This window comes from Schistocerca gregaria, chromosome 5 (genome assembly GCF_023897955.1).
Source record: "Schistocerca gregaria isolate iqSchGreg1 chromosome 5, iqSchGreg1.2, whole genome shotgun sequence".
NCBI lineage: Eukaryota > Metazoa > Arthropoda > Insecta > Orthoptera > Acrididae > Schistocerca > Schistocerca gregaria.
In genome coordinates, this window is record NC_064924.1 from 319,400,628 (window position 1) to 319,427,535 (window position 26,908).

Consider the following 26,908-nt stretch of genomic DNA (forward strand, 5'->3'; position numbering starts at 1 on the left):
GCTACAGATGAGGAAGGACTCCCAGCACAGGAACGGATATGATTAAGAGCATGAGAGATGGCTACTAACTCTGCAGTGAAAACACATCCCGCATGAATATAAAGCAAAGCCAGTGTGATCGCAAACCATCCAGTCAACAGTACAAACTACTACCCTACCCTGAAACGAGGCTAGAATGGACAAGAATTGGTGGTGGAGGCCCTTAGGTAGAGCCATGTCTCACAGACCTGGTGATAGGTCAAGACAAAGCTGTGGACAGGGATGAACTATGGGAGTGTATGTGAGCAGGCCGGGAAAGTGGTGGTACAGGGAAAGCCAGAGTTCTGAAAAAGGGACCAGATGCAAATGGAATTGTAACACCAGAACTGGGTCATCGTTGCAGGATATGTACCTCCACGTCTAGAAAGAGGAGACAATAGTTTGGGTGCTCTGGGAAGCATTGGATGCATAACACAGAAGCAGACCACGCAGTGATGGAACCATGGCCTCTGCCATCAGGTTGGTCACGGGGCTAGTCCGAAAGGCACCAGCTGCCAGTTGTGCCCCACAATGGTGTACCGAGTCCAGCATCTGTAACATCGAGGTGACACAGAGCCATATGCAAGACTCCCATAATCTAGACAGGACTGGACTAATGCTTTTTAGAGGCAGAGCAGAGGAGAGTGGCCCACACCCCAGTAGGTATTGCTGAACCAATGAACATTGTTGAGATGTGACCCACATGTCTGCTTTAGTTGAAGATAGGGGAGCCAAGTCAACTGGGCATCAAAGCCCAGTCCCAAAAACCAATGAGAGTCCCTACATTGGATGGAGCTGCACCGTATAACACAAATGAATAATTCCAGTCTTGGCAGCCAAAAACTGGAAGCTTTGAGTGACAGCCCTAGATTGCACTCTGTGTATTGCTCCCTGCAGTCTGCATTCTACAATACCCAACCTGGATGAATAAAAATAAATGCATAAGTCATCAGCATACGACACCTTAGTTCCCACAGCCACCACTGACCATTGGTTGCCACTAACAAGAGGACACTCAAAATGGAATACTGAGATACTCCATTCTCTTGCAGACAGGAGGGGCTATGGAAGGCACAAACCTGTACCTGACAAATGTTACATGGAAGAAAGTTCCAGATAAAACCTGATAGTAGGTAATAGATGCCCCACACTCATAAGGTGTTAAGGATGTGGTGGCGCCATGTGGTATCACATGCTTTTTGAGGAGCAAAGAAGATTGCAACAAGGTGTTGATGCCAGGCAAAAGCAGTTCGGACCACAGACTCCAGGTAGACTAAATTATCTGGGCTGGGGAGTATAACACCATTCAGGGAGTTTCTCGGGACACCTGTAGGAGGATAGTGGCCAGAAATGTGCCTGATCTTTGCCTATAGCTGAGAAGAGATAGTATATGGCCCTACAGCAGTGACATATTGTTCCAAACAAATCGGTTTCTGGCGTTTGGGTAGATAATGGGAACAGGCATGAAGCTGTTTAAAGGCCAGGTGGTGATTGAGAGATGGATGTTGTTTACAGCACTAGAGTGGATGACAGTGGTCTTTAATAACCGAAGCAATTTCATGGTTTACCAAGAGAGTCTTCTGTCAGGTAGAAACGGAGGAGGAGGGGATCGTTGAAGCAGCAGCCGAAAGGATGGTGTTGGTCCAACTTTGTACAGACTCATCAATACCGTCATATTGTGTGTAGGATGGCAGACAGGGAAAAGGCATCCCAATCCACATTAGAAAGGCCAACTGGCAGGACATCCAGGCGAAGGACGCCGAAGAAAAGACAAGGCAATCGGAAAAAGATTGCTGTCACTCAAATTGTCGTGAACTCCCCTTTAAACAGAGGGTACGAATCCAGGGCCACAGATAGAAAGATCAATGGCCGAGAAAGTGCTGTGTGCCACACTATAATGTGTGGGAGCTCCAGTGTAGAGGGGGCAAAGATCAAGCCTTGCCAGCAGGTCTTTAATAATCTTCCCCCCATCAATGCCCACAGTACCACCCCACAGAGAGTAACGGTCATTAAAATCCCCGATGAGGAAGGAAGGGAGGACAAAACTGTCTAAGGAGGTCAAGGAGAGCTGGAAATGTAGGAGGCCAGTCTGGAGGGAGATAAAGATTGGTGGTGTCATTCCTGTGTCCAGTGGCACTGTTGGGCACACCACTGTCAGCAGACTTCTCTAAGCTTTAGTGCTAAGGGAAGTGGCACCAACACTCACTATACTGACAGTCTGTGGTGCTCCAGATATTGTTGCACTGTCCATGTGTAGATTTGTCTTGCCACAATGTAAGTCCATTTCCTGACCTAAGGTATGTGTTGTGATTTTGCATGACCATATGTCTACCCTCTTGGGCACTGATCGGGCAGGCCTGTTGAGGTAAAGCATGACACTGAGTTGTGTCCCTTCTGTACCCATTAATTCACATCTGCACAGTCGTCGAATCCTGGCCAACACAAGCAGAAATAACATGGTACAAAAAAATAAATAAATAAATAAATCTCGTTCGCAGTGGAAGGGCAGGGGTAGAGGGGGAGGGGGAATGACTAAAGTCTTCAATGTAAGTGTGATATTGTGTTCTAGGACACAAAAAAAATATTGCATTCTAAGTAAACAGTGTAAACAGGGCATGGAAAATAAATCTACAACTGCATTAACTCTTCTCAAGCCATCACAACGCATAAGATGCGGAGTGCCTTGTGCAAGTACAGCTTGCTCACCACCTGTTCCATTTACAGATATCACCGATAAACTACTAATTTTGTCACATGGTCTCTGTATGATACAAACATAGCAGCTAGCAGTGTATTTGGAACAGTTTCTGCTAAGATACATGTTTTTTTCATCATACCGGTATTTATGATGCATGTCCATAACACTTAGCTGTCAATTGTGGAAAATCATCAGATATTATGTATGTTATAATTGATATTTTCTACATTTTAATAGAATTTTTATGCATATGTACAAGTGCCATGACTTTCAGTTTTGTATTCAGTTGTTATTTTGCTACACTTGCGCACATTACAATATGTTTCTATAGAATTAATACTTTGTTAATAAACATTATGCATTAATATACTGTTTCATGAATTACAATTATAGGGCCATTTACAAAATAACATTATCTAGTTACAAAGTTTCAAAGAATTGTGAAGATGATCCACAATGACGATGGCAGAACTCGCAGAGATATTTACACTCCAACAGCGGCCATTTATGGAACAATGTGAATTGTTAAAACTGCTGACAAAAATGTACCAAAAATCAAATGTACCAGCATTCTCCACGTTCAAATGAACAAAGGAATGATGGGATCCATACCTGTGCCACCTACATCACCATTTCGAAGTACACCTGATAACAGATGGCATCCAGAAACAGGCTTATTTCCTGTCATGGGTTGACACTGACACGTTCAACCTGCCAATACTGCTCTTTGGAGATAAGGGCATAAGTAAGAAAAAATATCCTGAGATTGTTAAACAACTACTGGCATAGTTTAAAGCAAATTCACATGTGCTGTCACTCACTTACAGATACTTCATCACAATAGGGACTGCAATTTCAATTGCAAACGTGATGGCCAAGAGACTGCTGATACTGAGACTGATTGGAGGTGCCCTCATACTGCCAACCCCTCATGACACTTTGCTTATTTCAGCTCTGCAATACAGCAATCTTTCAATGGTTGGAATTTTAAACATTTCGGACACATCTGAAGCGACTCAGTGAACTGTGAAACCAATTAAGAGAGAAAATACATAAGATTTAAGACATTTCTCAAATGACCACTCATTACAAATTGAAAAGGACACGTTCAAGAAACTTGTCAAAAGAATGGAACCCTAATTGGGAAAATTATGTCTTGATCAAAATGTGAACCATAGCTGGAATCAATACAAATTTAGAAACACAATGTGCAATATCTGCAAGAAGGCTGGCCCCATATCCAACATCTGCCTATGAAGAAATGAAAATCTTTTCACTGCCAAGAAGCATCAACATTCAAACTCAAGGACCTATAAAATTAATAGCAGTGAAGATGCAGGAAAACCAATGTATCACTAGAAATCTATGGCTACACAATGATATTCCTGCTGGATGCTCGTGCAACTTACTCACTATTACATTCTGATGCTTACAAATTGCTGGGATCACCAGATTAATTCAATTCAAACTCAACATCGAAAACATTAAATAGAGTCCAACTTAACTTAGAGGGGAAAAGGAAAGCAGTCATCAAATACAAAGGAAGAATCAAAATGCTTCCATTAATGACTGTCAGCTCACAAAAAACAGACACACTATTTGGCATCAACTTGTTCAATGTTTCCCACCTTATCGGATTGTAGAGTGGAGGCACCTCGGCCCTCTCCGCAGATGATTTCTGTGACAAGTAGTGCTGCTGACATTGGGGCAAAGTTTATGCCTTTGCCAAGGACAGACAACACACTGTCACTGATGGTTTTCCGTGTGATATTCATGATCATTCATCCAGTCTCTCAGTTTGGCTGTTTTGACACTAATTGGTTGAATTTTGATGATAGATTCATAGGAGCACATTGTTGTGCCCAATCTGCCTGCAACTAGGATGAACATTTAACACACTCCCAGGTAATGGGGGTGAGAGCAAGGTTGCCAATTGTAGATGTAGGGCAAAGAGTTTGCATCCTATGTAGTCAAGCTGGTGGCGTGTGTGTCTGATACGTTCACACACTAAAGCCAGACTGACTGCCCCAGTAAGTCGGCTCACTGCTGGTGTTTGGTTATGATGTACAATCTTGACAAAGGTTGGCACAATGTGGATGTAAGGTTCATTTTCAAAAAGGCAACTGCACTCTCAAAATGTTGGTTCTTGTTTTGGCACTCATCAAGCTTCTTATTTTGCTGTAGTATTCCCTCAAATTAGAGGAAACTAATTCTTAGGTTTTCTCGGCAAATAAGTCTCATGAGCATGCAGTGATTTGACTGATCACTGTAGAACGAATTTTTGACAGTGTAAAATATCATCATCATCATCATCATCATCAGATTACTCCTACTGACTGACATCCTGACCAGTGGATGCGGTACATACAAAGGTCGTCTCCCCCCTGACCCTGTGTATGGACTGTGCAATGTGCTGGACGTGGTGATGCAGGAAGCTTGTGCTCAGGTTTGAGTGATGGTCCTCAGTCAGTACTCCATCTTCGCCATGCTCAATGTTTCCTTTCCTCTGCATCTGGAGAACTTTCAGCGCAACAGTCAACACTTGACTAAGTTGAAATCCATTGTCCTTGTTGATGAGGTTTTCATGAAGCTGGGTTTTGATAGCCTTCTTGTATACAAAGTCCCAATAGTGGGATGTGTTCTGCAGAATCTTTGCCTCTTTGTATTTTATTTTGTGGTTCATTTCAAGGCAAGCAAAAGACCACACCATAGCCAATACCCAATGCAGATAAATCGAAAAAGCTAGACCATGTTCCATATCGGGAAATGTATCTGGAAAGATCGGTAGAATTTCAAATCAACAAAATATCAAATATGTGTGCCACCCACCAGCACCCCCCATGAACCATGGACCTTGTCGTTTGTGGGGAGGCTTGCGTGCCTCAGCGATACAGATGGCCGAACCATAGGTGCAACCACAACGGAGGGGTATCTGTTGAGAGGCCAGACAAACGTGTGGTTCCTGAAGAGGGGCAGTAGCCTTTTCAGTAGTTGCAGGGGCAACAGTCTGGATGATTGACTGATCTGGCCTTTTAACACTAACAAAAACGACCTTGCTGTGCTGGTACTGCGAACGGCTGAAAGCAAGGGGAAACTACAGCCGTAACTTTTCTCGAGGGTATGCAGCGTTACTGTATGGTTAAATGATGCTGACGTCCTCTTCGGTAAAATATTCCAGAGATAAAATAGTCCCCCATTCGGATCTCCGGGTGGGGATTACTCAGGAGGACATCGTTATCAAGAGAAAGAAAACTGGCGTTCTGCGGATTGGAGCATGGAATGTCAGATCCCTTAATCGGGCAGGTAGGTTAGAAAACTTAAAAAGGGAAATGGATAGGTTAAAGTTAGATGTAGTGGAATTTAGTGAAGTTCGGTGGCAGGAGGCACAAGACTTTTGGTCAGGTGAATACAGGGTTATAAATACAAAATCAAATAGGGTTAATGCAGGAGTAGGTTTAATAATGAATAAAAAATAGGAGTGTGGGTAAGCTACTAAAACCAGCATAGTGAACGCATTATTCTGGCCAAGATAGACACGAAGCCCGCACCTACTACAATAGTACAAGTTATATGCCAACTAGGTCTGCAGATGATGGTGAAATTGATGAAATGTATGATGAGATAAAAGAATTTATTCAGGTAGTGAAGGGAGACGAAAATTTAATAGCCATGGGTGACTGGAATTCAAGAGTAGGAAAAGGGAGAGAAGGAAACATAGTAGGTGAATATGGATTGGGGCTAAGAAATGAAATAGGAAGCCGTATGGCAGAATTCTGCATAGAGCATAACTTAATCATAGCTAACACTTGGTCCAAGAATCATAAAAGAAGGTTGTACACATGGAAGAATCCTGGCAATACTAGAAGATATCAGATAGATTATATAATGGTAAGAGAGAGATTTAGGTACCAGGTCTTAAATTGTATGACATTTCCAGGGGCAGATGTGGACTCTGACCACAATCTATTGGTTATGAGCTCTAGATTAAAACTGAAGAAACAGCAAAAAGGTGGGAATTTAAGGAGATGGGATCTGGACGAACTGAAAGAACCAGAGGTTGTACAGAGTTTCAGGGAGAGCATAAGGGAACAATTGTCACAAATAGGGGAAAGAAATACAGTAGAAGGAGAATGGGTAGCTCTGAGGAATGAAGTAGTGAAGGCAGCAGAGGATCAAGTAGGTAAAAAGACGAGGGATAGTAGAAATCCTTGGGTAACAGAAGAAATATTGAATTTAATTGATGAAAGGAGAAATATATAAAAATGCAGTAAATGAAGCAGGCAAAAAGGAATACAAACGTCTCAAAAATGATATCGACAGGAAATGCAAAATGACAGGAAATGCAAAATGGCTAAGCAGGGATGGCTAGAGGAAAATGTAAGGATGTAGAGGCTTATCTCACTAGAGGGGTAAGATAGATACTGCCTACAGGAAAATTAAAGAAACCTTTGGAGAAAAGAGAGCCACTTGTATGAATATCAAGAGCTCAAATGGAAACCCCGTTCCAAGCAAAGAAGGGAAAGCAGAAAGGTGGAAGGAGTATTTAGAGGGTCTATACAAGGGTGACGTACTTGAGGACAATATTCTGGAAATGGAAGGGAATGTAGATGAAGACGAAATGGGAGATACCATACTGCATGAAGAGTTTGACAGACCTGAGTCAAAACAAGACCCCGGGAGTAGACAACATTCCATTAGAACTACTGACAGCCTTGGGAAAGCCAGTCCTGACAATTCTACCACCTGGTGAACAAGATGTATGAGACAAGCGAAATACCCTCAGACTTCAAGAAGAATATAATAATTCCAATCCCAAAGGTGTGAAAATTACCAAACCATCAGTTTAATAAGCCACAGCTGCAAAATACTAACGCAAATTCTTTACAGGCGAATGGAAAAACTAGTAAAAGCCAACCTTGGGGAAGATCAGTTTCGATTCCATAGAAATACTAGAACACATGAGGAAATACTGACCTCAAGACTTACCTTAGAAGAAAGATTAAGGAAAGGCAAACCTACTTTTCTAGGATTTGTAGACTTGGAGAAAGCTTTTGACAATGTTGACTGGAATACACGCTTTCAAATTCTAAAGGTGGCAGGGATAAAATACAGGGAGCGAAAGGCTATTTACAATTTGTACAGAAAGCAGATGGCAGTTAGAAGAGTCGAGGGGCATGAAAGGGAAGCAGTGGTTGGAAAAGGAGTGAGACAGGGTTTTAGCCTCTCGCCGATGCTATTCAATCTGTTCGGAGTAGGTATTAAAATCCATGGAGAAGAAATAAAAACATTGAGGTTCGCCGATGACATTGTAATTCTGTCAGAGACAGCAAAGGACATGGACGAGCAGTAAAATGGAATGGACAGTATCTTGAAAGGAGGGTATAAGATGAACATCAACAAAAGCAAAATGAGCATAATGGAATGTAGTCGAATTAAGTCGGGTGATGCTGAGGGAATTAGATTAGGAAATGAGACACTGAAAGTAGTAAAGGAGTTTTGTTATTTGGGGAGCAAAATAACTGATGATGGTCGAAGTAGAGAGGATATAAAATGTAGACTGGCAATGGCAAGGAAAGCGTTTCTGAAGAAGAGAACTTTGTTAACATTGAGTATAGATTTAAGTATCAGGAAATTATTTCTGAAAGTATTTGTATGGAGTGTAGCCATGTATGGAAGTGAAACATGGACGATAAATAGTTTGGACAAGAAGAGAATAGAAGCTTTCGAAATGTCGTGCTACAGAAGAATGCCCAAGATTATATGGGTATATCACATAACTAATGAGGAGGTATTGAATAGAATTGGGGAGAAGAGGAGTTTGTGGCACAACTTGAAAAAGAAAAAGGGACCGGTTGGTAGGACATGTTCTGAAGCATCAAGGGATCACAAATTTAGCATTGGAGGGCAGTGTGGAGGGTAAAAATCATTGAGGGAGACTAAGAGATGAATACACTAAGCAGACTCAGAAGGACATATATTGCAGTAAGTACTGGGAGATGATGAAGCTTGCACAGGATAGAGTAGAATGGAGAGCTGCATCAAACCAGTCTCAGGACTGAAGACCACAAAAACAACAACCCACCAGCAAAGACCAAATCCTTTTTAAGGACAGTGAAAGATGAACTGGAACTCAACTAAATTCGAATGTATTACATACCATGTTAGTGTGGGAATGCATATGATAGACAAACAATTTGCACAATTGAAAAAAGGAGCACACACAAACTTCCAGCAGCCCACAAAATCAGCCATTGCTGATCATCATCTTGAAACCAACCACAAAATGAAATATGGAGCTGTGTGTACAAGGAGGCTGTTGAAGCTCAGCAACATGAGAACCGTATCAACAAGTACACTGAGTTTCCATTTAGTTATGTGTGGGTTCCAAAACTGAAAATTCTCCTAACACAGTAGAAACTGAACACTGAGCACAGTGAAGGTGGAGCACACACTGAGGATCGCCACTCAACTCTCCAGAACGAGTTACCTCCACAATTGCGGCTGACAACACATAGTCATCATGGGGGTCAGTGGAGGTGTGTGTGTGTGTGTGTGTGTGTGTGTGTGTGTGTGTGTGTGTGTGTGTGTGTTACACTCACTGGTTCAGAATGTCAGTCAGCAGCAATAACATGATGATGAAACATTAAGCCATTGAAAATTCATTCTACAATGATCAATCAGTTTGGTTGCATGCCTGTGAGACTTTCAAGGAAAAAGAGGTTGGATGTCAATATATCACTTGGGAATTTTGAATACCAGATGCTACCATTTGGCGCAGCAAGTGCTCCTGTAATATAGCATTGATATGTGAACCAAGTCACAAATACCATAACTGTATGTGCCAATTATGTGGATGATATAGTTACTACAGGCACAAATATATATGAACACGAAGAATCTGAGCATGCTTTTCACATGATGGGAAGAAAATAGCTGCAGATGCAATAGAATTAAAGGTGAATTCTCGAAAAACAAAGTGGAATACGTAGGCCACACCACTGATGCAAGTCAAATCCAATGGCCTGAAGCTAGTGCAGATGCAATAAAAAAGCTGCCTTATCCAAAGAATAGACTGAAACTAGACTTTTTATTGGAAAAGTACATTACAATAACAAATTTATCAAGGAATTTGCTGCAATCACTGGACCACCGGATCAATTTTGAAAGAAAGCTGCACAGTTCAAATGCTCCAAGGAAAAAGAAGCAGCATTTGTGAACCTCAAGAAGAAAAACATCAAGAAAACTAAATTGGTGCACTTTGTACCAACTCAAACTGTTTTATTAGCCATCAATGCTTCTTTGTATGTAATCAGATCAGTATTGTCTCAAGTATTCAGATGGATTATTAAAACCCATTGCCTTTGCTTCTAAGACTAAAGGAACATCAGGCCAGATACAGCCAGATTGAAAAGTAAGTGCTGTCTATAATTTATGGGATGAAGGAATTTCAACAATAGTGTATGAAAGAAGTTTAAAATGAACACAGGTTACAAGCCTCTGCTTTCAATATTCTATCCAAGCAAAGCTGCTGCCAATAATGGTAGCTCAAAAAGTACAAAGATAGAAATCACATTGATGGAATGTAACTATGAAATCAATCAGATGCAGCCCCCCCCTCCCCCCCCCCCAAAAAAATAAAAATAAAATAAAATAAAATAAAACAAAGAAAATTACAATGCAGATGCCTTATCAAGACTACTACTGCTCCAGACGAAAAATGAATACATCTGGATAATTCTGCTTGCAACTTATGAAGAAATTAATTTAGATCAATTAATTTCCAGTTGATTGTAGGAAAAGTTTTGAAGCTATGAGCAAGGAGGCAGCACTAAAATTGATTCTGCATTAAGTGAAAACCAGTTGGCCACACTATTTGCCAAAAGACAAAAAAATGTTTTCAACCATATTTTAATAAAGGGCTGCCATCAGCATTAGCCACGATAATCTTCACACAGCTTTCACAATGGTTGTTGTTGTCTTCAGTCCTGAGACTGGTTTGATGCAGCTCTCCATGCTACTCTATCCGGTGCAAGCTTCTTCATCTCCCAGTACCTACTGAAACCTACATCCTTACACCCAAATATGCCAACAGCAATTTTTGAAGAAACTGGGACATTATCAGAATAAAATAAATGGCAACAAAGTATCACTGACAGTAAAAAGTGGAGAAAGAAATGGAAGAAATGGTTTCACAATGTGTTCGTCAAATGGCAAAACAAAATTGCAAAAATTATTTTCAAACCTGGCTCCAAGCAACAGAGCCATGGAAAAGAATTCACACAGATTATGCTGGACCACTCTGGAAAACATTGTGGTTCACGTATGGACACAGTTCCATAGGCATTTGAAATGGTGTCAGCAACTTCAGAAGCTACAATAAAAGCACTCGAGAAAGTCTTCGCCACAGGATTCCTCAAGACCATAGTTCCTGGTACTCTTACACAGTTTGTATCAAAGGAATTCAAAGATTTTTTGTGGCACTTATGACAAAGAACACTTTACTACAGTTCCATTTTATGCTGCTTCAAATGGTGGAGCAGAAAAATGTGTCAGAACTTTCAAAGAAGCCATTAAAAAAGCTACTTGGGAGGGGAAAATAAGCAAGATGCTCTACAAAAACTACTGATTACTTATCGCACAACTCGAAATCCAGTAACTGAAACTCACCAGCCAAACTACTTTGTGGCTATCGGCCAAGGATGACATTGTCATTGATCCTTCCCTCAAAAGGAGATGCAAAGCCAAAGAAGAGCTTAAACGTACAGGTTGGTAATCAAGAGTACGCCAAAAATTTTTCAAACAATTTGTCAAATGGATCACAATGGATCACTGGCGATGTAATCAAACAGCTGGGAAATAAGCTGTATGTCAAACTGCATTATGAACTGTCAAAATGCATCAAAACCGACTCAGAAACTGCAGCATCTTTAAGAATAATGGGCAACACAGAACTGAAGATGAAAGGCACTTGATTTGACAACTTCCCAAAAAGACAGTAGAACACGATGAAAGTGGACCACATGAAACTTTAGGGACTGAACCAGAAAATACATAGATTGAGGTGACATCTATCGAATTTGGAAGACCAACAAGGATTCTTTGATATGTGGTTCACTAGACGTTTCATCAAATTCAATTAAGTTAGTGACAATGGAGGGGCAGTACATTAAAGATGAATTCTTGCATTGCAATGGAAGACAAAAACAACTGAGCTTCTGTGCAATGGCATGGAAAACAACACACAGAAATATTCTGACAACACTGGCAATGACTGCAGATGTGTGAGGACTCAATCATACATCGAAGGCGACCATAACTGACAGAACATATCTGATAACTAAATATTTGCAGCATCAATCCTATTTATCTTGTATCAGTCATTCAACTGCTGTACACGTAATTTTCTGGTGGAACATATGAATACGATCACAGTGAACAAACAGCCTCAGGGCCTTAATCACATTCACACTGCTGCCTACAATGCAGTAAAAGGTGCAATCTATGATCGTGGGACATAGAATGTCGCCAATCCTTTCCGCCTTTATTGGCAGTAGATGAATTCTTATAATGCTGGTGCATGTTTATTCAACTAAATCTGCATTTGGTCTCACGTCTGAGTGGATGGTAAACAAAAATTGAACCTGCGCCCTTCTGCACCAAAGGCAGTAATGCTAACCATTCAACCAAGGATGCTGTCTATGTTTATTGTATATTATACTGCTCATTCAGTACCTGCAAAGAACCAATTTCGAGGACTGCAAAATGGCATAGCTCAAAGTCAAAAAACTGTCATTTACTACCATACCATGACAAAGAACGCCTTAGTAACCTGCAAAGTACTTTCTGTGGGAATTTGTGTTTTTCAAAAGTCCAACATTCACTCAAAACAAACAGGGGATATTCGAATAAAGAGAATTTGTGAAAATTGAGGAGCTGAAGGCCATCAGTAAAAAACTACCTCAACCTATAAAAAAATGAGGTATCCGGAGAGTAATAGTGACTGAAGAACAATGTGGTATGTGTGCTTGCATTGACAGTGCTTAATATGTTACCTGATGTTTCTTTGAAATTATTTGGTACTTCGCTCAAACTTAACAAAAATCAGAGCAGCATATACTGTACTTTCTACAATACTATGATGGTTATTGTGTAATGAACTGAGACATTGTGAAATTACAGGGTACCATTTTGTGTTGCTAACAAAACAAACAGTTTTACAGTAATCATGAAAGGGGCATTAAGCCCTCCTGTGATGGCACATTATAATCAAGGTGTAATTTACCCATTAATGTAGTATACATTATTTGCCTAATGCTGCAGATAACATATGGCTAAGGTGTACTTCCATGAAGTGACAAACAACGAAAATAAAGCACTGAAATTTTACTGTGGAATAGCAAACACCTCAAGAAGCTGTAGACGATGCAACTTTGCATTATGGTACAATGAACCTTGGAGGATTGACTTTGAAGAAGGTACACAAATGTACAAATGTGACATGAATATTTTGTTAGCCAATCATATGCTGTGTCGGTCTGCATTTTAACATAATAGGTCAAAATTATCACTTGTAACCTTAATTACTTGCAGCCATCTATGCAGAAGGGGGGCAAAATTCAACTGTAAGCAAATCAAGATAGAGAAAAAACAGAATACAGACAAAGATACCAAGATCTAGATGATTGAGTAGCAAGGAAATTTGAGTCTTTTGCGAACTTAGGTTGATGTGTCACTGTTTAAAACAATCAGACTCACCACCCATTGTCTGAAACCTACTCTCACACACAAGAGCTAAAATGTACCAGGATTTGCTACATCAACAAATTTGATGGGAAGCAATTGCCTACAAGGGGAAATTAAACACTACATCCACACATCATTATTAGTGGCATTCGACCAATTACCCAAAGACTAAAATCAAGAAACAGTTACCTCAGAGCAATCAAGGCTACAAACACCATACTAGAGTGGAGATGCTGTCAACTTCAAAAGATAATCCTAGTTAAAACCATCCAAACTGGTCACTGGCCATACTGAAAACTGGAAATTATTGAATCTTTTAACAGACTACAGACAAGAACAATAAGATCCAAAGCAAATGAGCAAAAATAGGTATACACAATACCGTCAAATGTTTGGATGTGTAAAGATGTCCAAACAATCCAAACACACATTCCTGTCCTGATTGTTCCACCAAGTGATAGCACCTATGTCAGCAACTTGTAAGTCCTAATGCAACTGAAACTGCACACTTCTGAGCCCAACTAGCCCAACTAATCTGTTCTGTACATATTTATTTCTATTTTTATACTTTTGTCCAAGATATATTATAGGTACTATAACTATTGTTTAATATATTTCCATGAGTCTTACTGCCTTTTCTCTTCTCAACTGTAATCTGAGACTTATAAAAATTACGAGCTATTGTCATAAGAAAAAAACAAACTGTTTGTGTGAACAATAGTTCAAAGAAAACAAGTACATGCTGAGCTCGTTATAAAGCAACATACAACAGTCATACTGATAGAAGTACCATACCTCTTTGTGCAATCTCAAAAATTCACTGTATCTTCTCTCTACAGAATAGTACTTTCCAGCCAATAGCGTCTCTATTACATAAACATAGTAGGGTTTCTCAGGTGGTTCATCCACAAGGCGATAACAACGAATAGAAACTTGAATCATGACATAATTTCTCTACCAGTCTGGAACACACAGTAAAGAAAAATATATAGTTATCGACAAATTTAAATGGTAGTGAATAATATATTTAAGGCTGCAGTGCAATAATAATAATAATAATAATAATAATAATAATAATAATAATAATAATAGCCACAAATATGCTTCTTTTCAAAAGCTTTCTACTACATATTGAAGATCAGTATAGAAAAGAAATTATACTTGTCTACACAGGTACCACTGTACCTGTTTTATCTTCTGGTGTCTTACCTATACAACATGTCACTACTGTTATTTCTGAAGCATTCTCAGTGGTGATTCTGCTTAGACCTTTCCTCAAAGCTGTATCAAAATAGGACTGCATTAAGTTATTCTGCACAGTCCTGGTCGTACTATGACCACAATCCATTTTTTTACAACCGTAGTAAAGCTGCTGCTCATGCAAATCTCAACAACAGAACATCTGACTTCGTAGGTTGAGTAAATATAGTTCAATCACACCACCAAAGAAAGGACCCAGACAAAACCTTGACTCAATGCTTCAAAAATCAAAGCAGCAAAATGCATATGGCAGACAAACATCCTGTTCACTATAGCAGAAGTATTTGCCTCTAGAGAATCAGAAACTGTACTAATATTAAAGTTCTTCCCATTTATTGTTCAATTTCAATACCAAATCTTGTTTTTTTACCTAAATGACCACTTTCGTTCACTCTGGATCATCTTCAGATCTAAGTTAGTTGGTTTGGGGTATAAAGGGACCAAACTACAGCGTCTTCAGTCCCTTTTTCCCGAAGCAATCAAGGCTCAAGGTACAAAAACACCCAAAGTACATTTGAGAAAGTAAAAGGGGGAAAAGGAATGGGGAACTACACCTAAAAAGAAAACAAATGGAGCGAACAAAAAATGGGGTAACACCAGAAGGAAAAGTAGAAGAAGGTATTTAAACCAGCAATAATAAAAGAAATTGAGCCAGCCACTCTGCAACACATTAAAATGTCCACCCCCAGAAAGACAAGGCAAGATGAACACACTTAGGGAAAAGACGACTACCAACACACAAAAATGCAAAGAAAGTGCAACAGAGTTAAAATGGAGGGAGGCTGGCGGCCTCAGAGAATGCTGAATGCCAACCCTTGGACGGTACCACCCCCCCCCCCCCCTCGCCTCCCGCTCATGAATAAAACGTAAAACCGTATCTGCTGTTGAGGCATTGTCACCCAACACTGAAGGTAGTGTGCTGAGATGATTAAAAGTCCGCCGCAGAGCGGCTAAAAGTGGGCAGTCCAGCAAGATGTGGACGACAGTCGTATGTGAGCCACGACACCAAGGTGGGTCCTCGCGACTGTGGAGGTAGCCATGTGTTAGCCTCCTGTGGCCAATGCAAAGCCAGCAGGGAACCACACAGTCTCTGCGAGAGGCCCACATGGATGTCTTCCGCACATTTGTAGTCTCCTTAATAGCACACAGTTTGTTATGCTTACTGAGATTATGACATTCCATCTCCCAAAGCTGAAAAACTTTGCAGCGTAGTAACGTGTAGCCTGGGATCCACACAAACATCATGGAATTACTGGACCATTCCAGGGCATAGATGGACTCCTGAATGGTCGCTGCCAAAGTATGGCAGGAGTTGATAGCTTGTGGGCTGCTCAAGGAGTCAGTACAAAGAAGTAACGACTTGCCAGGGCACGAGCAGATGCACTCAAGAGCACAAGAAATAGCCACCAGCTCTGCAGTGAAAACACTGCAGCCATCTGGCAATGAGTGCTGTTCAGTATGTCCTCCATGAACATACGCGAAGAAAACGTGACCACCATCCATCGAGCTGTCTATGTAAACCACTTTGTGGTCCCAGTTTATGTCAAGAATCGAGAGGAGGTGACAGAGGAGAGCTGCGGGGTTAAATGAGTCCTTAGGACCACATGAAAGGTCCACCAAAGCTTCAACCTAGGTGTACACCATGGAGGTGTATGTGAATGGTGGTAAAGGTAAGGACTCAACTTCATACAGAAGAGATCGTACGTGAACCGCAATCTTAAGGCCTAACCTGGGCCTCCAATGCGGGGGATGAACCGCTGTGGATGGGAAAAGGAGACGGTAATTCAGATGCTCAGGAGAACTACGACTGTGTGGAACGTAACTGGCGAGCAGTTGTGCACACCTAACCTTCAATGGAGGGTCTGGCATCCACCAGGACACTGGTCACCAGACTAATCCAAAAAACTCCCGTTTCCAGTCGAACGCCACAGTGGTGCAGTGGGTCGAGTAAACACATAGTTGAGGGCACTGCCGAACCATAAACCAAACTCCCATAATCAAGGTGGGCTTGAACAATGGCTTTGTAGAGCAGCAGCAGCGTAGTGTGAACTGCACCCCAGTTGGTGTTGCTCAGGCAGCATAGGACATTGAGGTGCTGCCAGCACTTCCACTTAAGCTGACGAAGATGAGGAAGCCACGTCAATCAGGCATCGAAAACAAGTCCTCATTAAGATAAAGTTCTCGTTCCGGACGAACGGTACGACGCCAACAGAAATGCACGACACACGATTTTGTAGCTGAAAACTGGAAGCTGTGGGCCAGAGTCTATGACTGCACCTTGAGGGTGGCTCCCTGTAGGCGTCACTCAGCATCACCATTACTGGAGGAGCAGTATGAAATGCAGGAGTCGTCTGCATACAGAGAAGGTGAGACCAATGGCCCAACAGCTGCTGCTAGACCGTTAATGGCAACTAAAAAGAGAGATACACTCAATACAGAGCCCTCCAGGACTCCATTCTCCTGGATGTGGGGGGAACTATGGACAAGGAAAGTAGGGAGCGATAGGAAATTCTGGATAAAAATCAGGAGCTGGCCCTGGAGACCCCACTCATATAATGTGGCAAGGATATGATGTCGCTAGGTCATGTCTTAAGCTTTTCATAAATCAAGAACGACAGCAACTAGGTGTTGGCAATTGGAAACGGCCGTTCGGAGGGCAGACTCAAGGGAAACTAGATTATCAGTGGTAGAGCAACCCTGGCGGAATCCGCCCTGGCATGGAGCCAATAGACCTCTTGAATCCAGGACCCAACAAAACTGCAGACTTACCATACATTCTAACAGGTTACAAAGAATGCTGGTGAGGATGAGGGGCCGATAGCTATCCACATCAAGCGGGTTTTTACCAGGTTTGAGCACTGGAATGATGGTTTGCTCCTGCCACTGCAATGGGAAGACTCCATTGCACCATATCCGGATGAAGATGACAAGGAGATGTCACTTTTAGTCAGACGAGAGATGTTTGATCATCTGACTGTGGATTCGATCTGGCCCAGGAGCTGTGTCGGGGCAATGTGCAAGACCGCTGAGGAGCTCCCACTCTGTAAATGGAGCATTATAGGGTGCACTGCGACATTCAGTGAACGAGAGGGCTTTCCTTTCCATCCACTGTTTGTGGGTGCGAAATGCTGAGGGATAATTCTCTGACACGGAGGCTTGACTGTAGTGCTCAGCAAAGTGCTTGGCAATTGAGTTTGTGTCAGTAGATAATACGCCATTGATGAATGCCAGTGACACCTGTTGGTTGTCTTGTACCCACAAACATATCTGATCTTCATCCAGACTTGGGAAGGTGATGTATGGCACCCAATGGCTGTGACATTCCTCTCTCAACATGCCCATCTCCATCTTTTTATAAGTTGGTGAACACGGGCACAGAGCCATTTAAAAGTTATTAGGTGCTCTAAGGAAGGGTGCCGCTTATATCGCTATAGAGCTCGCTGATGCTCTTTAAGGGCCACAGCGATTTCCAGCGACCACCAAGGTACTGACTTTCCCTGGGGCCCCCTAAAGAACAAGTGATCGTGTTTTACGCTGCAGGAACCATCATTCTAGTGACTTGATCAAGTACCACATCAATGGTACCGTGTGGGGGAGATTCAGTGGTGCCAGCAGAGGTGAAAGCTTCCCAGTCTGCCTTGTTTAAAACCCATCTTGCTAGACATCTGGGGGAATGGCACTGGGAGAGTGACTGGAAGATGGGAAGGTGGTCACTATCACACAAGTCATCACGGGCACTCCAGTTGACAGATGGGAGACATTCTGGACTGCAGAGGGATAAATCAATGGCCATGTAAGTGCCATGAGCCACACTTAAATACTGTGGCTCCCACACATTTCAGAGGCAGAGGTCAAGGTCAAGGTCAAGTTGAGACAGGAAAGTTTTGACATCTCTGCCTCGGCCAGTAAGCATGGTACCACCCCACAAGGGGTTATGGGCATTAAAATCTCCCAAAAGTAGGAAAGATTTAGGGAGTTGTTGAATCAGTGCAGGCAATGAGTTCAGGGGTACTGCACCATCTGGAGGAAGATATACTTTGTAGACAGTTATTTGCTGTGTTGTCCTTATTCTGGCAGCCACAGTTTCAAGAGGGGTTTGAAGGGGCAAAGGTTCACTGCATACTGAGTCAGGGTGTATACAGGGACAACCAAAAAAATTCCTGGGTTATTCCCGGATATCCCGTTTAAAAAATATGCTTTTCCTCGGGCGAAAATACACTTTTTCTGTGCTAAGTGACAGTACATTTTCCGTAGATTTTCCCTCAAAACTGTAAAACTTATCAATCCTTCGAATGGTTAACCTTTTATACAATCGCGTAAAACTTCCCGGAAAAAAGGAAAAGATGAGGGAGAGAAGTTTTGGAATGACCTTTGATTTGCAGCAACATATACGTTGTATTTTTTCATATTACGAAAGCATAAATTCGAATTGCACCAAACACAGCACGTTACTTTCAGGAGCGCTGAAACAGAGGTTGCGATGTTCTTTTGTAAGCCAGTCATATCTCAAGCCACAAGATCTCGCCAGCCGATGACAGCAGACATTCAGAGCACAGGACATAGCAAGATCACTGGTTACATAGCACGAACACACAAGATGTAAAGTTAACAGTTTACATTAATGTACACAGTATAGCTACAAGAAAAGCTAAGCTTTCACATATAACATTGGTCTCTAAGATTAACACACTACAAACAGAAGCTAAGCTTTCCCATGTAATATTGATCATTTTTGGGTGTGTCATACTTTAAGATACATCACACAAAAGTGTCAGTAAATTTAAAATTATGACATAATATCTGGCCTCAAAATACTTGTAAGTGTCTTGTCATCAAACTGTTCAGTTTCGAACACTCTGCGATTTAGAAATCCATCCCACTTTCTCACACGTAACATACTTCATCTTGGGCAAAAAGAAATTTACTTTAAAAGTAACACTTTTCTAACCACCGTTCGCAATACTATCCGGAGACTATTAGAAATAGATTCGATTTACCAGTTGCCACAGAGCACCAGAAAACAGGCACTATTGTGCGTGTGCAGCTGCAGTGGTGAAGGAAGCCCACATGTTCGTATATATAAAGCACTAAGAGAGCTTACATTACACCATAAAAGTAACAGAGGGTTCTCCAAAGAGCATTGGAATTTCGTAAACCATACTAAAATGCATAATTCTGCTTGAAGTGCAAATTGGTTTTTTCCAGATTCACAATGAAGTAAGTCCCAACTGATATTAAGCTTTTCAGTGTGGTTTTTGCATGTAAAATTTCTTGTAGTACCAGTACTCTACGATCTCATTTTCGGTTCTTTATTAGACTGCTACTAACTTGGAAATTAAATAAAATCAGAAAACAAACTAATAATATATTGTGATACTTGAGTTTCTCCCGGCGTATTTGATAATCAAAATATCCAAGGGTGTACTGCCGGTGTATAGTGTCCAACGGGCACAATATTTCGGCGATCAGACATGTCGCCACCATCAGGTGAACTGACGGACTGAGCTCCTGTGAACGCGCCGGCACGGAGATCCGTACGCTATGGCTGCTCAGGGGGAACTGGGTTCGGTCACGCTCACGCTCGCTCACACTCATAATGACGGGCCTGACCTTGGCCCGAGGTCCAGGAGTACAAGCTTAGTAGCTATTCCTCCTCTTGTCTTCACTGTTTCCGGTGTTGATTTGCCTCTCGTTTTGGATTGGCCTCTGGTAATCTGTAATAAAGAAAAACTATCTGCCAGATGACTCTGGCGGCTTCTTCTTGTTCTTCTTCTTCTTGGTGTTTCCGTTCTGGCTGGGCTGGGTGTTGCTCAGCCGGGATTGGTCCTGTCTCGAAAGTTGTTGTTTGATATGCTGCACAGCTTCTCCCGACATGTAGACCCAGTCTTTGTCCGTGAATATGGGGTGACGGTTGATCAGCTCCAGGTCGGCACGACTGACGAGTTCTCTTCCGTTTACCCTCTGGTTTAGGGGCTCACACCCCCAGAGGAAGGGATAGGGTTTGTGAAAAAAGGGAGGGTCTTTGCAATTGGAGAAGGGGTATGGGTTGTTGGTGTGGGGATAACTGCCGTCGCGGAGTGAGTCTGCGATCTTCGTCAGCACCTCTCTCACGCAATTCTTGTTTGGGAGAGGGAGAGGGAGGCACTCGGACTCCGACTCGGACGCGTCGTCTTCGTCCTTGGTCTCCATGGGCGTCCCCTCCACCGTCTGCGTCTCAGCAGTGTCAGAGGGGGCAGCCACCTCCATGGGGCCCGTCTTCGTGTCGTCGGCAGCGGGTGCAGGTGACTCTGTGGCCACCTCCCTGGCAACCTGCGTTGCCGCGTCGGCCAGGGAGGCGGTCGTCTGCGTCGCCGCATCCACCCCCGCAGTTGTAGGGGTCGACGTCTCCTGTGTAGGACGGGATGCGAGGTGCAAGGCTTCCCTGAGCTGGGTCACCTCGCGACGCATCCCGTCCAGTTGAGCCTTCAGGGCCGCTCTCTCCTCCGCCATAGCGGACTTGAGTTCGGCGATCGCGTCTCGGAAGGCGTGGACGTCGTTGTTGCGGCGCTGCCCGTCTCCCCTGCTAGGGCAGGAGGCGACCGCCTTCTCTGCCAGAGACACCTCTTCTTGTCTGGTGGCCTCTTTACGCCGCCGCTGCTGCTCCTTCAGATAGCCGCAACTGCGTGAATTTGCGGCGTGCGCGCCGCCGCAATTCACGCATGTGGATGTGACGTCCCGTGGTTTGACACACTCGCGCGTGTCATGCGCCTGGGCGCATTTCAGACACGCGGGTGTGTCCTTGCACGTCTTAGCGACGTGGCCGACTTTCTGGCAGCGGTAGCACTGGAGCTTGTGCTGCGGTCTGCATCGCTTCTTCCTCTTCTTGCGCTGGCCATCTCCCACCAGCGTCAGCAGGAGCTTCGCCACGGCGGCCAACTTGCCTCCCTTTCCGCGTCCGGACATGGCGATGGGCTAGTTTCGAAAGAGCGTGCGTGCGTGCGTGCGTGCGTCCTGGGTTCGGTCGCGGCGGCGGCCGATTTAAATACCCTCCGCCCGCGGCGCGCTCCCTCCGCCGTCCGCGCCCCGCGCCACGGTAGCGCGGTGGAACAGATTGCGACGGCGTCTGAGATGACGTCGGTGTGATGGCTCTGTCCACCGTGGTCGTCACAACTATGCGTTTGCTCGATTTACTCTTGATTAACCCAATCGCTGGTTCCCAAGCCTTGCTAAGATTGTAGCCACAGTCACGGTTTATGAGGTCGTCATTGGTGCGAATTTCGATGGCCTCTCTAACAACGCTGTCCCAGTATCTCGACGTCTGTACCAGAATCCTCGTGCGGTCATACTCCATAGCGTGATTTTCCGACAAACAATGTTCAGCGACCGCCGATTTGCTCGGATACATCAGTCGAGTGTGCCTCTGGTGTTCACGGCATCGATCCTCGACGGTACGCATCGTCTGACCAATATACGACTTGCCACATTGACACGGAATCTGGTACACGCCGGCCTTCCTCAAACCGAGGTCATCTGGCGCTCCCCACCAGTGCACGAGTTTTATTCGGAGGACAAAACACAGTTCCGACCCGGTGTTTCTTCAGAATGCGGGCGATTTTCCCCGAGAGTGCGCTTGTGTATGGAATAAATGCAGTGCCTACCTCCTCCCTCGTGACTTCATCCATCTCAACAAGTTGTGATGCAGTGGTTGGGCAGAGAGCACGTTGGATCTGCCACTCTGAGTACCCATTTTTTCGAAATACCTGACGGGAATATTAAGTCCTTATGTGGGTAAATGCCCTCATCACACCCGTAATTTCGTGGATTTTGTTAAACGCCTTGATAGCTTCAGGTTGGATGAGTCAGATATCATGGTGAGTTTTGACGTCTTTTCCTTGTTTACGAGGATACCCCTGCGAGAGTCGCCAGAGTTGATTGGTCAGAGGTTTGACGAGAATACCACTGAACTTTTTAGGCATGTCTTGACTTCCACGTATTTTCTTTTTAATGGAGAATACTACGAACAAACGGAAGGAGTCGCCATGGGTAGCCTACTCTCACCAGTGGTAGCGAATTTGTACATGGAGAACTTCGAGGAGGAAGCCCTGTCGTCATCCGAATGGAAACCTACTTGCTTTTTCCGTTACGTGGACGACACGTTCGTCATCTGGCCACATGGTATGGATAAACTCGTTGACTTCCTTACAATTCTAAACTCCATACACCCCAACATCAAATTCACTATGGAGACTGAAACGGGGGGAAAATTACCTTTCCTTGACGTCTTGGTCAGGAGAAGGGCTGACGGCACCCTAGGTCATGGGGTGTATCGAAAGACAACACACACTGATCTGTATTTGCACGCAGACAGCTGCCACCACCCTTCATAGAGGAATGGGGTACTTAAAACTCTAGTACATAGGGCGCGCACTATCTCTGACACAGAGAGTCTACCCCAGGAATTGGAACAACTGAGAACTGTATTTCGAAAAAATGGGTACTCAGAGTGGCAGATCCAACGTGCTCTCCGCCCAACCACTGCATCACAACCTGTTGAGATGGATGAAGTCACGAGGGAAGAGGTAGGCACTGCATTTATTCCATACACAGGCGCACTCTCGGGGAAAATCGCCCGCATTCTGAAGAAACACCGGGTCGGAACTGTGTTTTGTCCTCCGAATAAAACTCGTGCACTGGTGGGGAGCGCCAGATGACCTCGGTTTGAGGAAAGCCGGCGTGTACCAGATTCCGTGTCAATGTGGCAAGTCGTATATTGGTCAGACGATGCGTACCGTCGAGGATCGATGCCGTGAACACCAGAGGCACACTCGACTGATGTATCCGAGCAAATCGGCGGTCGCTGAACATTGTTTGTCGGAAAATCACGCTATGGAGTATGACCGCACGAGGATTCTGGTACAGACGTCGAGATACTGGGACAGCGTTGTTAGAGAGGCCATCGAAATTCGCACCAATGACGACCTCATAAACCGTGACTGTGGCTACAATCTTAGCAAGGCTTGGGAACCAGCGATTGGGTTAATCAAGAGTAAATCGAGCAAACGCATAGTTGTGACGACCACGGCGGACAGAGCCATCACACCGACGTCATCTCAGACGCCGTCGCAATCTGTTTCACCGCGCTACCGTGGCGCGGGGCGCGGACGGCGGAGGGAGCGCGCCGCGGGCGGAGGGTATTTAAATCGGCCGCCGCCGCGACCGAACCCAGTTCCCCCTGAGCAGCCATAGCGTACGGATCTCCGTGCCGGCGCGTTCACAGGAGCTCAGTCCGTCAGTTCACCTGATGATGGCGACATGTTTGATCGCCGAAATATTGTGCCCGTTGGACACTATACACCGGCAGTACACCCGTGGATATTTTGATTAATAATATATTTTTGCACTCCGTAATTATTTGAATGTATTTTACACTTGATAGCTCCCGGCCACAGAAATCCGTTTTGTTTTCATTTGACGTGAGAGCCGTACACGAAGAGAAGCAGCGAAATCATGTAATGTAAACACGGGTCCCACTACAAATCAGACAACTCTGTGCATGCCCGAATCTGGCAACTACGGCGCGCGAGAAAAATTTTTCTCGTTTCCATCTGGCTGCTTGCTGCTACTGCCGATACAGCTAACAGCCAAACTGTAAGTAGCGGGAGAAGGTGCTGCTCATATGCGAGTGAACTGCGCATGCGCATCAGCCCGCTGGCAACTGGTCAAACGGACCTAATGTGAACAGTTGTGACATCTTGCTCATAGAAAGCAGGTTATTGTTACGGAGAATTACATACTCTTCGCCCTACAGCCTTTGACATATTGCTATTTGCAGACGCTTGTGCGTGCACAGTGTTTTGTTGTAAATTGCATATTTCCTTTACCACTAAGGTTTTATTTTTTTTCCTCTCCTTTATTGCTGCAGTATCATTCTCCAATAGCAGATACAGTAACATTCTTTGCTAGAGTATCAATTCTTAAAAGTCAAAATTACAAAAATTTAACTGAAAGCTAAAACAATGAAAAATTCTCGGGATTCCGAAAAATTCCCGGGTTTTTCCCGGTTTTCTCCCGCATGAAAAAGTTCCAGGGTTTTTCCTGGATTTCCCGGTTGCCCCGGGTCATATACACCCCGTGAGCTCAGGAAATAGACACAAACGACACCTGACACATTATTATAGTCGATACGGTTCTTGTAATATCCCCTATAGCCACAAAGGGCAGGGGTCCGCATTACCGGGAACCAGGTTTCCTTTATGACAATACAGAAAGCAGGTGTAAAGCTTAACAGTTGCCATAGCTCATCCAAGTGGTACAAAAAACCACGGCAATTCCACTGGAGGATGACGTTATCATGAAGTTGGGAAGGTATGAAGCATGCAAGGAGGAAGGTTACACCTCAGTGTCACCTGCTGCCACTGACTGAGTATTTGTATCCATTCCCATTGTGGATGAGGCATCAATGAGATCCAGGTCCTCAGGGGACACCGAGATCTCCACCTCATCCGCAGGTGCAGAATTGGTCAGGAGTGGTGGTACTGGGGCCACCAAAGGGTCCTTTTTCTTAGCTCACTTCTTTGGTTGCTTGTGCTCTCGCTTCTCTTTAGGGGCTTGCTAGGACGACTTCTCTGCAGTAGCTTCAGGCACAGAGGAAGACCGTGAAGTTCTTTGTTCAGCGGCTTTTGGCTCCTTTAGCCACGGGCGAGTGTCTTCTGTGGCATTAGTAGAGACCTTGGGAGAGAGGGGTCGCAAGGGACACCTTCCGCAGGAGAGGAGCTGGAAGAGGCTGTTGCTCCTCCAGCTGGGGGAGAGGACTGATGTCCCTTGCATTTGGGAAGCGGGGTGGGGGCTTGCTCCTGAAGTAGGTACTTTAGGAGCAACAGAAAGAGATTTTCCCCCTACCACCAAGGGAGTGGATGTATTCGGGAGGCCCAGAGGTCCCACTGTTCATGGCACAGTGTGTGGCACGACCGGTAATTGTGATGGCGATGGTAATGTGGCTGCAGCATATGTGGATGTCAACCGAACAGGGTGGAACCGTTCAAATTTACGTTTAGCCTCCTGGTAAGTCAACCGGCCCAGGGTCTTGTACTTCATGATTTTCCGCTCCTTTTGGAGTACTGTGCAGTCTGGCAAGCGGGGGGAGTGCTGCTCTCCACAGTTGATAGAAGTGCGAGGAGGTGCACAGGGAGTATCTGGTTGCAGTGGACATCCGCAGCCTTGACATGTGGCGTTGGAATGCAGCAGAAGACGTGCCCAAATTTCTAGTATTTCAAGCACTGCATAGGGGGATGGACATACGGTTTAACGTCACAGCAGTGAACCATCACCTTGACCTTTTCAGGCAATGAATCATCTTCAAAGGCCAAGGGTGAAGGCACCAGCGGCAACCCTGTTGTTTTTGGGTCCCCTGTAAACAGGCCAGATGAAATGAACATCCCACCGTTCTAGATTGGTGCAGAGCTCATCGTCAGACTGCACGAGGTCGAGATGGAAATAAACACCTGGACCATGTTGAGGCTTTTATGGGGAGTGAAGGAAACAGAAATATCACCGAGCCGGTCATAAGCGAGTAACACCCGGGATTGGGCTTGGGATGCTGCCTGAATCAAGAGTGCACTGCTTCTCATCTTGGACAGCACTGCCACTTCCCTAACTTATCCTTAAGATGTTCAACAAGAAACTGAGACTTCATATGTAGAAAGGAGACCCGTCCATTCTGCTACAGACTAAATACCAAGATGAATATGGCTCTTCTTTCTGTAGCCCTATGTTTCCAAGCAAGGGAAACGATTTGGGCTCATCTTTGTCAGCACTGTACTCAATCTTGTCCTCCTTAGAGACTGCTGGCACCTTACAGTCACCAGCAAGAGATGACTTAGTCCACTTCACTGCGGATCAGCCACCCTGATGCCACCCACTCTGATCAGGGACTCTCCCCACTGGTGCCACAGCATAAGCCATCTGGCATGACGGCTGTTGCCGGGAGTCTGATGCCCCAGACATTTACTCCTTGGCATATGTGGGGAGTTTACAGCTCATTCATCAGCAGTGATATCCCTGTGTTGTCAGAGGGCTACCACCAAACGGGTACACGAGGGCCTCACAACAACGAACTGGCTACCATGCTGGATATTGGGTGCACAGAAATCCGATACTGTCATGGGGACGAAAGAGGATGGAAAACAACAGAAGAAGATGACATACATTGCG

At 44.2% G+C, this 26,908-nt stretch overlaps 1 protein-coding gene across 2 annotated transcripts in view; it reads right to left on the reverse strand.

Moving 5' to 3' along the window:
- The window catches only part of LOC126271966 (sorting nexin-24-like), an 87,767-nt gene that overhangs the window by 18,828 nt on the left and 42,031 nt on the right, over positions 1 to 26,908 (reverse strand). For both annotated transcript variants that reach the window (XM_049974426.1, XM_049974427.1), the window contains exon 2: positions 14,255 to 14,421. In XM_049974426.1, coding sequence (XP_049830383.1) covers positions 14,255 to 14,401 — 147 coding nt within the window. In that variant the 5' untranslated portion in view covers positions 14,402 to 14,421. The remainder of the gene's footprint in view (positions 1 to 14,254; positions 14,422 to 26,908) is intronic.